This window comes from Lemur catta, chromosome 3 (assembly GCF_020740605.2).
Source record: "Lemur catta isolate mLemCat1 chromosome 3, mLemCat1.pri, whole genome shotgun sequence".
NCBI classification, from domain to species: Eukaryota; Metazoa; Chordata; class Mammalia; order Primates; family Lemuridae; genus Lemur; species Lemur catta.
The window spans coordinates 126,044,927-126,057,746 of record NC_059130.1 but is presented as its reverse complement, the minus strand read 5'-3'; the positions used below and the strand labels follow the sequence as shown (position 1 = coordinate 126,057,746).

The 12,820-nt window shown below is 47.5% G+C and overlaps 1 protein-coding gene across 4 annotated transcripts in view; it reads right to left on the bottom strand.

Moving 5' to 3' along the window:
* The window catches only part of GNB1 (G protein subunit beta 1), a 48,535-nt gene that overhangs the window by 20,559 nt on the left and 15,156 nt on the right, over positions 1–12,820 (bottom strand). For all 4 annotated transcript variants that reach the window (XM_045548730.1, XM_045548731.1, XM_045548732.1 and 1 more), the window contains 3 exons: positions 6,906–7,007; positions 3,716–3,754; positions 1,993–2,099 (listed from right to left, as the gene is read on the bottom strand). In XM_045548730.1, coding sequence (XP_045404686.1) covers positions 1,993–2,099; positions 3,716–3,754; positions 6,906–6,962 — 203 coding nt within the window. In that variant the 5' untranslated portion in view covers positions 6,963–7,007. The remainder of the gene's footprint in view (positions 1–1,992; positions 2,100–3,715; positions 3,755–6,905; positions 7,008–12,820) is intronic.

The window sequence follows — 12,820 nt, the reverse complement described above, 5'->3', positions numbered from 1 at the left end:
TTTATTTATTTTTTTGAGACAGAGTGTCACTTTGTTGCCCTGGCTAGAGTGAGTGCCATGGCGTCAGCCAAGCTCACAGCAACCTCAAACTCCTGGGCTTAAGCGATCCTCCTGCCTCAGCCTCCCAAGTAGCTGGGACTACAGGCATGTGCCACCATGCCCGGCTAATTTTTTCTACATATATTTTAGTTGGCCAGATAATTTCTTTTTCTATTTTTAGTAGAGACGGGTTCTCGCTCTTGCTCAGGCTGGTCTCGAACTCCTGACCTCGAGCGATCCTCCCACCTCAGCCTCCCAGAGTGCTAGGATTACAGACGTAAGCCACCACGCCAGGCCCACATTATTTATTTTTAATTTTAAAATAATTACATATTTATGGGGTAAAACATGATGTTTTGATATATATTTACACTGTGAAATGATAAAATCAAGCTAATTAACATATCCATCACTCCACATATTTATTTATTGTGGCAGGAACATTTAAAATCTACTCTAATGATTTTGAAACATACTTTATTATTAACTGTAGTGCCCCTGCTGTGCAGATTTCTAGAACTCACTCTTCCTGCCTAACTGAAGCTTCACAGCCTCAGGACAATGTCTTACCTCCCCTCCCCTCCTGCTTCATTCTGACTGTGGCCACCATTAAAATGATCCTGCCAGCTCTCATTTGCATAGGGAATTGTATGGGATACTATACAGAACAAACTAAAGATAGAATCTTTTGTTCTCTAACTGTTTATGCTCTAAAGCAGATAATTTCAGGAACAAAAAGAAAGCCAAGCAGAAAATTCCACTCTGATAATTGAATACGAAAAACACTACTACTCAAAGAAAGGCGTGTTAAGAATCACATGTCAGGTTCCTAAAAGGGCGTGTCACAGCTATACTAATGGAATAGCACTTTGTTGAATTACCGAGATGGAAAAGGCAGAAGACAGACCTTTTAGCAGCATCTAAAAGAACAGGAGAAGAGAGGGAGATTTCACTCCAGCAGCGGCTGGAGGGCACGGCGGCGTCCCCAGGGCGGGGGTGAGGGAAGGGCAGAGGGTGTGGGCTGACCGGGTGAGATGGCCAGGGGAGGAGCAAGGGGGAGAATTTAAAGTACAAAAAAGGAAGCACGAAGGGAACCGCCTGTGAGAACATCTCACAGGTGCATGTCCGTGTCTGCAGAGGCCGACAGCACAGCTGAGCTTGGCACACAAGAGCTCGGCACCGGGCTCCGCTCAAAGGAGCAACGGGCTCGACCCTCCAGGGCCCTCATGGGGCAGATTTTGTGACCCCCTGAGCAGGGCACTAAGCTTCCGACAGGTTGTGGGCCAAGGAGCCGTAAGAAACAGGCTGAGCGGGCCGGGCGAGGTGGTTCACGCCTGTAATCCTAGCCCTCTGGGAGGCCGAGGCGGGTGGATCGCTCGAGGTCAGGAGTTTGAGACCAGCCTGAGCAAGACCCCGTCTCTACTAAAAATAGAAATAAAAATTATCTGGACAACTAAAAATACATATAGAAAAAATTAGCCGGGCATGGTGGCACATGCCTGTAGTCCCAGCTACTCGGGAGGCTGAGGCAGGAGGATTGCTTGAGCCCAGAAGTTTGAGGTTGCGGTGAGCTAGGCTGACGCCACGGCACTCTAGCCCAGGCAACAGAGTGAGATTCTGTCTCAAAAAAAAAAAAAAAAGAAAGAAACAGGCTGAGCGGTCAAGGAACCAGGAACCAGGGCGGGGAGGCCAGGTGGCATCCTGCAGTCACGAAAGTACGCCGTGGGCTGGAGAACAAAGGTCTACAAACTGAAAGAAAGCTGAGGGGGGGAGGAAGAAAAACCAAGTTAGCAAGACCAGGGTAGTGAAGAAGTAACGTGCAATCAGCCCAGGGGAGTGGAAATTTGGGCAGGGAATGTGCATCTGTGAATCCTAAATTTTTCTTTACAAAACACAGCAAATGAATTCAGGTTATTTCCCCCTAGAAAAGCAGAGCAGCCCCTGACTCCATACCTGGAATCTGTGCCCCAGTGCATGGCGTAGATCTTGGCCAGGTGCCCCCTCAGCGTTCTCCTGGTGCGCATCTGGATTCTTCCCACGGGGTCGATGTTGTTTGTGATCTTGAAAACAAAAGTGTGACTGCGAATTAACCTCTGTGATGGAGTTCCCCTCCTCCCCTGCCTGTCGCCGCCTGTTGTGGCTGCCGGCTCCCCCACCCACCCCGGGCTCCGTTCTTCAGTGGCTTTCATTGTGGCGCCCGGCGCCCAACCCCTTCCATGATCCTTAGAAGTCTCACGCTTTGGCTGGTCTTCAGGACACGGTTTCCGCTCCCGCCAATGTGCATGTGCGCACACTGCCAGCCACAGTGTGCTGGCTTTCCCCTTCCTCCTCCTCACTCTCACTGTCCCCCCCAGGACCAGCTCCTCCTGGGCCTCTCAGTCCTTACGGGGCCACTCTTCTTCCAAGCCACCACAGAGATGTCCCATGTCTCAGCAAAATAAATGCTTGAGGCATTACGCTACGTGTGGGCCTGGACAAGAGTCAGCACCTGCTCTGCACAGCGATGGCCTGTGGGACACACACCTGCCGACCCCGCCCCTGCACACACCCACACTGAGGGTGTCAGGTGGCGAATGGAGCAAGCGCACCATGACAGGGGGCCTTCAAAACATGGGCAGTCCAAAGGCCACCTAAGCACTGAAATTTAGGTAGTTCTGTGTAGTGTAATTTTCTTCTTTAATGTACTGTTTAACCTCAATTAAAGTGCACCAACTAAAGCATTTGGACAACCTAAAAATTTAATCATCCTTAGTGAAAGTATGAATGTAAATTTTTCTTTCACATTTCTGTCCAATTCTTTGGACTTTATTTCTTTAATAAGGTAAACTTCACATGACATAAAATTAACCATTTAAAGTATACAGCCCAGTGCATGCAGCACATTCAGAGTGCTGTGCAACACCACTCTCTAGGTCCAAAACATTTTCCTCACCCCAAAAGGAAACCCCCCACCCATAAGCAGTCACTGCCTATTCCTCCCTCCCTCAAACCGCTAGCGAGCACGACATGGCTTCTCTCTCTGTGGATGCTGCTATTCCAGCCGCTTCACACACACACAGTTGTCACACAACACACGGCCACTGTGGCTTCTTCCACTCGCCACAGCGGGTGGTTCAGCCACGTGGCAGCCTGAGTCAGTGCTGCCCTCCTCTGCCGCCGCACACGGGCCACGCGTCCTTTACCCACTAATCCATTTACGGACACTTTGGTTGTTTCTGCTTCTGGCTACTGTGAATGGTGCTGCCATGAGCATTTGTGCACATGTATTTGTTTGAAAATCAGTGTTCAGTTCTTTGGGCAGGACCGAGTCGAAGTGGAACTGCTGGGTCACACAGTCCTTCTGAGTTCTACCTTTCTGAGGAACTGCCAGACTGGACACACAAGTCACAGTTCTGAGGCAGATCTGCTAAGGAGAGGATGTTCAAAGTACCTTATTTTAAGACATTGACAATATTTTACAACTACTACCTCCATAACAGAAGTGAATATTTAAGGTTTAAGATATTGTTTTCATCTTAACCCCCCACCCCACTACTTCTCATGCCTCTCATCAGAATGACTTCCGAATGAAAATGCCCCTGGCAGTGGACACCCCGACTGCTCAGAGGGAGAGAAACAGGCCGAGCGTGGAGGCACCACACGCACCAGCCCCTGCTCCGTGCTGGACTGCCCTTACCTGGGAGAGGGTCGCATCTGCACACGCTTTTCTGGCATCCTAGGAAGTAACGACAAAGGCAAATTAGCAATGTTTTAGACACATTCAATCTTAGATCTGTACCCGCCAAAGTTCCAGAGAGCCTCAATAAATTGTGAGAGGCAAAAGTAGAGTGTTGGCCGGGCACGGGGGCTCATGCCTGGAATCCCCGCACTCTGGGAGGCCGGAGAAGGAGGATCACTTGAGGCCAGGAGTTCAGGACCAGCCTGAGAACAAGCAAGACCTCTTATCTACCAAAAAATAGAAAAAAATTAGCTGGGCCTGGTGGGGCACACCTATAGTCCCAGCTACTCAGGAGGCTGAGGCAGGAGGATCGCTTGAGCCCAGGAATTTGAGGTTGCTGTGAGCTATGATCAAACCACTGCACCCTAGCCTGGGTGACAGAGCAAGACTGTTCCCCCCCCCAAAAAAGATAACTATTTTATAAACCTGGGGGTGGGAATATTTATAAACTGATAGTATGAAAATACATTGGGATTATAAATATACCAAATCTCAGATTCTAAATTCATCTTCAATTAAGCTATTATCATTTTGCTTATAATTATATATGTATGTCTACACCAGCAATAAAATCAGGAGTAAGGGGGGGAATGATTCAGAGTAGCAAGTGTTTTTGTCAAGTACTGACTTTAATATTTCCAAATACTATTCTTTTTGACGTTACATATAGCTTTTGATATTAAAAAATAACAAATTTCTAAAACGGAGAAAATAAAACATGGGATTTAAGCAACTTCATCCTGGTTAGTGTCCGAAGATTAAAATGGGTTTCCAAATGTACTGCGAAACACACTGTGTGGCGATACTATGGTTAAACAGAAGGCGAAATTATTGTAAAAAAATAAGCACAGATAACTTCCATTGTCTTCATTTTAGTCAATAACTGCTTGTTATAAATGAATGCAGCATTTCTCAGAACAGACACTTTCAACTTCTGAGAGTGCAGGAAGAAGTTTTCTAATGGAAACAAGCTCTGAAACTGCTTAACAAAGACAAAACTGTTAACATCTTTCAGATTAATTGCCAATAGAGTCCTGCGGACGTGTCTAATGGTCCACACTGAGCAGAGGTGGACGTGTCCAAATCATTGCTCAATTTCTCTTCCTGGTGGATGTCTGTCAACACAGCAACGCACAAGCAACTTCACCCTAAGTTAAAGCTTAGGCCCTGCTGAGCTCCAAGTTGCTAAACAATCTTTTACACCAGGTGACAGGGGCAGCTGGCCTGTCACACAAATGAATCAAGCTCACCTTCACAGGCTGGCACCCCACTTTAAAAAGAAGTTTGGGCCAGCCACAGTTGGCTTATGCCAATAATCCCAACACTTTGGGAGGTCAGCGCAGGTGGATTGCTTGAGGCCAGAAGTTCAAAACCAGCCTGGGCAACATAGCGAGACCTCGTCTTCAAAAAATACTTTAAAAAATTAGCCAGGTGTGGTGGCATGAGCCTGTAGTGCCAGCCACTCGGGAGGCTGAGGCAGGAGGATCGCTTAAGCCCAGGAGTTCAAGATTGTAATGAGCTATGATCACGCCACTGCACTCCAGCCTGGGTGACAGAGTGAGACCACCCTCTTTAAAAACAACAACAAAACTACACCTGTACATTGTCATTTTATAGTTTTTCTTACTCCACCAGCTGGTCTGTGAATTTTGAGGCATGCCACGTTTCAATCAGTAGCCCCTGCAATACTGTCGGCTTCCTGTGATGCTCTGAAGAGCAGCTCAAGCGTGACAGGTGAAAACAAGTACCAGAGAAAGCTCGTTCATCAAATGGGCTAAACCTGTACACACAGAAGACTCTGGGCTTTTTCTGATGAGTCCACCCCTTTCTCACTCTTCATATGAAATCAGCAGTTTAAGAACAGAAACATGTACTAAAAGTTTCTCTATAAGGCATTTACTAAAAGCACTGCCTTCATGAAAGTTAGGGGAACAGAATTAATTCCTTGTAGACCTACTACTTCCCCCCTTTTTAAAAAGCTCATGGATTCTGCCATTTAACACTGTGTATCAGTTGTAGATTAGAACTGAAATGTTTTAGAATTCTGTGAAAGGTATTCTTTGCAGTTAATTGCACACAGTTGTTTGTATCTTCAATCAGATATATTTGCTCTATCTAGTAGTCTACTAAAAGGAGTAGATTCCAGTCATCATCCCTAGGGAATACCCCTTTCAAAATTAAGAAAAAATACATCAGGCACACAAAAAATACTTTACTATTATTCGTTTCTTCTTCCTTTTTTTTTTTTTTTTTGAGACATACATAGTCTTGCTCTGTTGCCCCAGGTAGAGTGTGGTGCAGTGGTATCATCATAGCTCACTGCAGCCTCCAACTCCTGGGCTCAAGCGGTCCTCCTTCAGCCTCCCTAGTAGCTGGGACTACAGGCACATACCACCACACTCGGCTAATTTTTTTTTTTCATTTTTAGTTGCCCAGCTAATTTCTTTCAATTTTAGTAAAGACAAGGTCTCGCTCTTGCTGAGGCTGGTCTCGAACTCCTGACCTCAAGCTATCTTCCCACCTGGGCCTCCCAGAGTGCTAGGATTACAGGTGTGAACCCCTGCGCCCGGCCCTATTATTGTTAATATTCTAATTTTTAAATAAGTTTTCTGCCCTCAACTTAATAGTCCCAATATTCAGGGGAGGGAAGCAGATACCACAGTCTGATACAGTGGCCAAGAGTATCACAAAGCTAATTCCCAAAGTTAAGATAAAGAGTTAAAAAAGACATCTACGAATTCTATGGAGACATTTTATGTACACTCAAATAACAAATTATAATATATGGAAAACAAAATCCTGAAAACAATGTACCAGGCCAAGTCTCTGAATCTGCAATTAGTACATACTGGGTCAAGTAAGATTTAATTTCAATTTAAAACACTGAGTAAGTCATTCTGTACTCTGTCTTTCCTAAATCAGACAACATCTGACCTGAAACTCAAATGATTAATAAAACAAAGCAGAAAAGAAAAGAAATAAATGGGCAGGGGCAGCGGCTCAAGCCTGCAAACCCAGCACTCCGGGAAGTCGAGCACCACTCGAGGCCAGGTCAGGACCAGCCTGGGAAACGCAGGGAGACCGTGTCTCTACACAAAATAAAAATGAAAAAAAAAGAACAAAACGAAACACATATACAGCTACATACTCTAATTTGGTTTTTAAGTTGTTCGGCCTCCTGCCGTAATTGGTCAAGTTCACTCATCTTCTGATCTTAGTGCTCTTCAACTCCACCTCCAAGAACTGAGATCTGAAAAAAAACCATAGGCACAAAAAATTAGTAAATTGTTGAGTCATTTAACGAAGTAGGTGAGAAAAATAAATTGAAAATTTGAGAGCTATGTGGTTTCATTAGAAATCAACACTTTTCGTTAGCATTCATTACAACGTATAAAATGCCTACCTAGGCCCAGGTTCATAAAATGTAATCACAATCATTTACTGGCTTTGTATCATATGACAATGTCTAATATACTACTGAAAATGTGGTGGATTAAAAAAAGAACAATCTGGCCAGGTGCTATGGCTCACACCTGTAGCCCTAGCACTTTGGGAAGCCGGAGTGGAAGGATCGCTTGAGGCTAGCAGTTTGAGATCAGCCTGAGCAACAGAGCTAGATCCTGTTTCTACAGAAAAATAGAAACATCAGCTGGATGTGGTGGGGCATGCCTATAGTCCCAGCTGAGGCAGGAGGATCGCTTGAGCCCAGGAGTTTGAGGTTGCTGTGAGCTATGAGGACGCCACTGTGCTCTAGCCTGGACAAGAGAGAAAGACCCTGTTCTCTGAAAAAAAGAAAAGAAAAATCTGGACGGGTGAGTGGCTCATGCCTATACTCCCACCATTTTGGAAGGCCAAAGTGGAAGTATTGCTTGAGTACAAAATTAGAGACCAGCCTGGCCAATATAGCAAGACCCCAACTCTACCCCCCCCCCCCCTAAAAAAAGGGAAAGAAACAAAGAAAAATCTGTTAAGCAGCATTTTTCATGAAAGAATCTGGGTTTCCCCAAAAACCCAAGAACAACAGACTGACTTTAGAATAGCGACCACACAAAAACGCAGAGGCAGTTACTTCAGGAAACGGAGACAGTGGCAATGGGGCAACCCATGCTCTCAAAGCCTGTTAGTGACCCTGACCCAGGACTGGTCCAAATATGTCACAACGATCACACTGCAATCCTGAACGCCCATGGGGTGGTATCCAGCAGCTGGGTTCAAGTACAGCCTGCTCTCCCTGGGATCCCAGCAGGCTCAGAAACAACACCGTGATCTTTACAGGGATGGGCTAAACTAGGCTCAGTGCCAGCCTCCCGCACACCCACCCAGTCACGGCAGACAGGATTCCTGACATCAGAGTCAGTGAAATCACCCTGTTAAACCAGAGACTTACTTCCCAAAGATAGTGTCATAAATGGAGTTCGCATTTCTGACCAAGATCTTGGCTGTTAATCGTAAATGTGACCGAAGTGCCACAAAGCTGACGATACAATTACTGACAATTTTAATCACTTTTACTATCATAACTCTGCGTAAAAGTCATAGGGTTAATATGCATCGAAATTCAATTGACAGTTGTGTATTTTCTTAAGAAGGAAACCCATCTAGGGGAATTATCTGGATGGCCCAAAAAGCTCAGTTGGTGAAATTCCTACACTTCCTGTTCTGCACAAAAGCGTTCAAAAATCATTATGACATGAGCTATTTATAGATATATATTTATTGATGACAACAAAAGAATCTCTCCCCATAAAAAGCATATTTAAAAAGTGTGTGAGTTCCCGGTACGGGTGGTGGGAAATCCCCCCAAGCTGGGTCCTGGCCCCCACTGCACCCACCAGCACGTCTACACCGCATGTGACAGCTAACGAAATGCCGTGGGCTGCTCCACTGAGCTTGACCTCAAGCTACGTGGTCAGTCAACTGGGAAACTCCTGGGAAAGACAAGAGGAATCTCCAATCGTTTGTGCTGACCTTAGACAGAGTCCACACAACACCAAGAAAGGCTGGCACTGCCATGCAGCCGAGGCTCAGGCGAGCAGGACCCGGCATCAGGACTAGGAGACGGCAGAGGGCAGGGCCTGCGGTCACCGCTCTCTGGCAAGGCAGAGTGTGTGGCAACACAGTTTTAGAAAAATTCCTGACCAAATACTTGTTTCTAAAAGTATTATTTGGAGTGGACATTTTAAATCATGGGGACAGCTTCACTAACGGAGACCACCTCAGGCCTCCCTGCACAAATGGAACACCACACCAAGTTAGATGTAGACAAAGTCACATCTTGAGGACAGTTTATTCTAATGGGATAAGACTGGTTAATTCTTTCCCTAGTTTTCACATACAAATTCTAAGGACTGTGCCAGGTGCAGTGGGTCATGCTGCAGTCCCAGCTACTTGCAAGGCTGAGGCAGGAAGATCCCCTGAGCCTAGGAGTTTGAGCCCAACCTAGGCAACACAGTAAGAGACCCTGTCCCTAATTTTAAAAGGGGACTGGGGGACGGGGTACATTTCTATTTCTATTAGCAGTAAGTCTCCCGTAAGACACTCTTTAATCTATACATAGACTAGTGATAAGAGAAATCTACTGCCAGGCATTTAAAAATTTTTTTAAATTACATTCTGTAGTCTCCATGTTCAAGGTATATTTTCTAAAAGCAAATATAAACAGTTTGTCATAGATGGGACTTTTACCGATCAGAAACATCTCTCTGTGATGTGGGCGCACACCAGAGAACATGCCCCAGGTGCCCGGGGACGGGACCACCCGCCCCAGCACGCCCTCGGCACAGCGGGGTGCAGGCGCAAGCACAGGGAGGCACAGGCTTGAACCCCAGAGACTGACGTCCTCCCTGGCTGCTCTTCAGCGCACCTCCCCTGTGGAGACACCGAGTGAGACAAACAGGGACAGGACAGCGCACAAAGCGTGACGCTGCTACACACAAGGAGGACAAACCGATCCTTTCTCTAGAGACACGAGGTCTTCACAGTGGTTGTTTCTGGAGAAAGACAAGGGAATGGGGGGCAGCTTTCATTCTTCCCATTACCCTCTACACCCCGCTCACCTGCCACCCCTGCTCCCCAAAAGTTAACAGAGGTTATCTGGGCTCTGGAACCAAGGAGCGTTTGAAATTTTTTTCTCTGTATTTTTTGGTTAAAAAAAAAAAAAAGTCAATGTTACATTTTAAAGTTACTGGATAAACTATATCACCAAGAACAATACTGGAGACACTGTAATAATTTGGAAAAAATATTATATACTAAATGAAAAACAAATTTACATGTACTAATTTTAGTTGTTTTAGAAGAACAAAAATACACTTTAAAAAAGACATTTAAAAAGACTAATAGCATTTTTACTAGAATTATTTGCCATGTTTTTCTACTCAATTCCCAAACACTGGTAATGAAGTTTCCTTTATAAATTAAAAGATGAATGTATATTTTAAAAGTCTTACTTACATTTAATTGCTTTTGCTTTTCTCTTCACTATCCTTAGTCCCCCCAAACCTTCTAGAAAACCCCACCATCAGGTTTGCCTGGCCTGGCTACTTCTCTTCGCAGGGCCAATGTCATGGCTAAGCCAGGGTGCTGCTGACTCCGGCACTTACGGCCTAATCCACTAAGACGGGACCTGCTGAGGTCTCAGGTCTGTCCTTCATGACCCACATCTGCCATGGGCTTTTATCTGGAGCTTCCGTTTTGAAAATACTTCTTACAGAAATGTAAATAACTTAAAAGCAAGTATGTTAAGTGATCTGCCCCTACTCTAGATGCAACTCCTTTGTGAGTCAAGTGTCGACATAATTTTTCAATTGGAATATTTCACGCCGGCAGCGAGATGTATTCCTTGGGCTCATGACAAAGGCAGCAGCACCCTGTCCTCGCACCCAGACCCTGTGACGTCTGGAGGGTCCTCCAGTGGTGCCCCTGAAGCCCCACAGCTGTTACACAGTCGCCAAGGACGACACTCAGGCTGCAATTCTGCTCAGGGAAAAAAGGGATGCGGGCGTGGAAGAATAATGTCACGTTCTGGTTCTGCAACACAGGGAGGATGCGACTTTCACCAGTTCCCTTTCCAGCCCAGGCTGCCTACCACAAAACAGGACTGGGAGGAGGGCGGAGCGGGGAGCAAAAAATTAAAAACAAAAACAGGACTGGTGTTATCTACATGCCAGAGTCAAAATGGAAACTAATGAGAAAACCAACCTGAAAGTGCTCTGTCAGCCTTGCAGTGATTAAACTATGAAATGTCCCTTTCAACAAGCAACCTCAAGGACGATGGGCACCGTGGTCCCCAGAACACACACCTGTGGTGTCCCCACCGAGCAGCAGGGCAGTCCCGAGTCAGCTGGTCACCCGCCGGCCGGCACAGCCTTGGGCTCCTGTGCAGCGCTGCACGGGGCAGTGGTAGCATCTCCGAAACCCCCCAAGTCAAAATCGCCCCCCCCCCCCCCCCCCCCCGAGCCCCAGGGTCTTACACCAGGACAGGAATTCGGATCAGCCACACAGCGTCGCAGGTCACCTCCAAGATTAAAAAGCATTTTGAGAAAAAAGAGTCTGCACGAGGAATTTAAACCAATTTCATCAGCTTTTCGATTTTCCTTTCATTCCCGAGTCCAGGTTAATCTCCAAAATTAAGACAGTGTAAATCCAAAGGGCAGCAAAGCACTCAGGCCTCTTCCTTCCAGATGGTTCCTCCCAGTCCCATGGGCAGCACCGGGCAGCAGGGCAGAAATACCACAACAGGAAAGGACACCAGCGCCCCAGCGACGGGCTCTGCAGACACGCCCCCCCCACGGCGCGCCCAGAGCCTTCCCCACGCCAGCACCGTCCGAGCCTCGGCAGCGGGGAGCAAGGCCACACGGGTGAGATTTGAGCTTGAGGGAGACAGACGCCAAACAGGTAAACCACGTGGGAGTGTGCGAGGGTGAGGCACGCCAGAGAGGGCCGGGAGGGTGCTGCCCTGCACGGCTGTCGGACACCGCCTCACTAAGGGGCTGCCGGTGGAGCAGAAGTCAGGTGGGTGGATAGCACACTGAGCCCTGGCCTGAGATGCTGTTCTCTACGACGGCAGCAACTGCCCAGAACTTACCTTCATGCTCGCCAGCGCCTACCAAGTAACCTCTCAAAACAAGTGAACCTGACCAACCTGCAGACCCCCAGAGCAGAGCAGCTCGCCCAGCTCCGCCAGGAGGCAACGGCACCCTGCCAGCCGGCCCTGAGAAACCCCAGGACAAGCAACCAAGGCTGGTTGGCTGGTTTGTCTTCAACAAACAAACTTCAAGGGAAAAAACAGAGGAAGAGGTGGAGGGGGAATCTGTGGATTAAGGGAGTTGAGACCCCCCCAGTACCACTTCCTTCACATCAGTCACAAGTCAACTCACCCAGCCACTTGAAGTTGCCCCAGGGGGGATCACAGGAGCCACAGCACGAGGGCGGGATGCCCCCAGAAAGGGACCACTCAGGGAGTGGCGTGAGCCAGCCGGGCCCTGGCCACCCTCCCGCTCGATGTTGGCATCACAGGAAACGGCTGCCGACCCTTTCTCCGGAGGCCTTGGGTCTCCTGCACCACAAAAAGCCATCTGTGCTTCCAGTCTCGCTCCCTCGCCTACACTCGCCAGCCCGTGGACTCACCCTGCTTTCAGGGTGGAGCACAAACCTAGCATGCACTAGGCAGTCAGACATTGCTTAACAGATACACCACCTTCAAACACGTCGAGTCCAAACAGGAAGTCCTACTCTAGTTGTTTCAGAGCCAAACTCTATACATAATTGATGGAGTCTTACGAAACGAACAGCACCCGCCCAGAAGGAAGATCTAACCGGGAAAGGTGGTGGAAAAGCTGAAATCACGTAGCACACGCGACAGGAGGCTACACTCAAAACACCTTTCCTCCCCCCTTTTTTCGATGAGACAGGGTCTCACTCTGTTGCCTGGGATAGAGTGCAGTGGCGTCATCACAGCTCAAACTGCTGGGCCCAGGCGAGCCTCCCGTCTGGGCCTTCCAAAGTGCTGCGATCACAGGCGTGAGCCACTGTACACGGCCCAAGCACCTATTTTACAGGGGA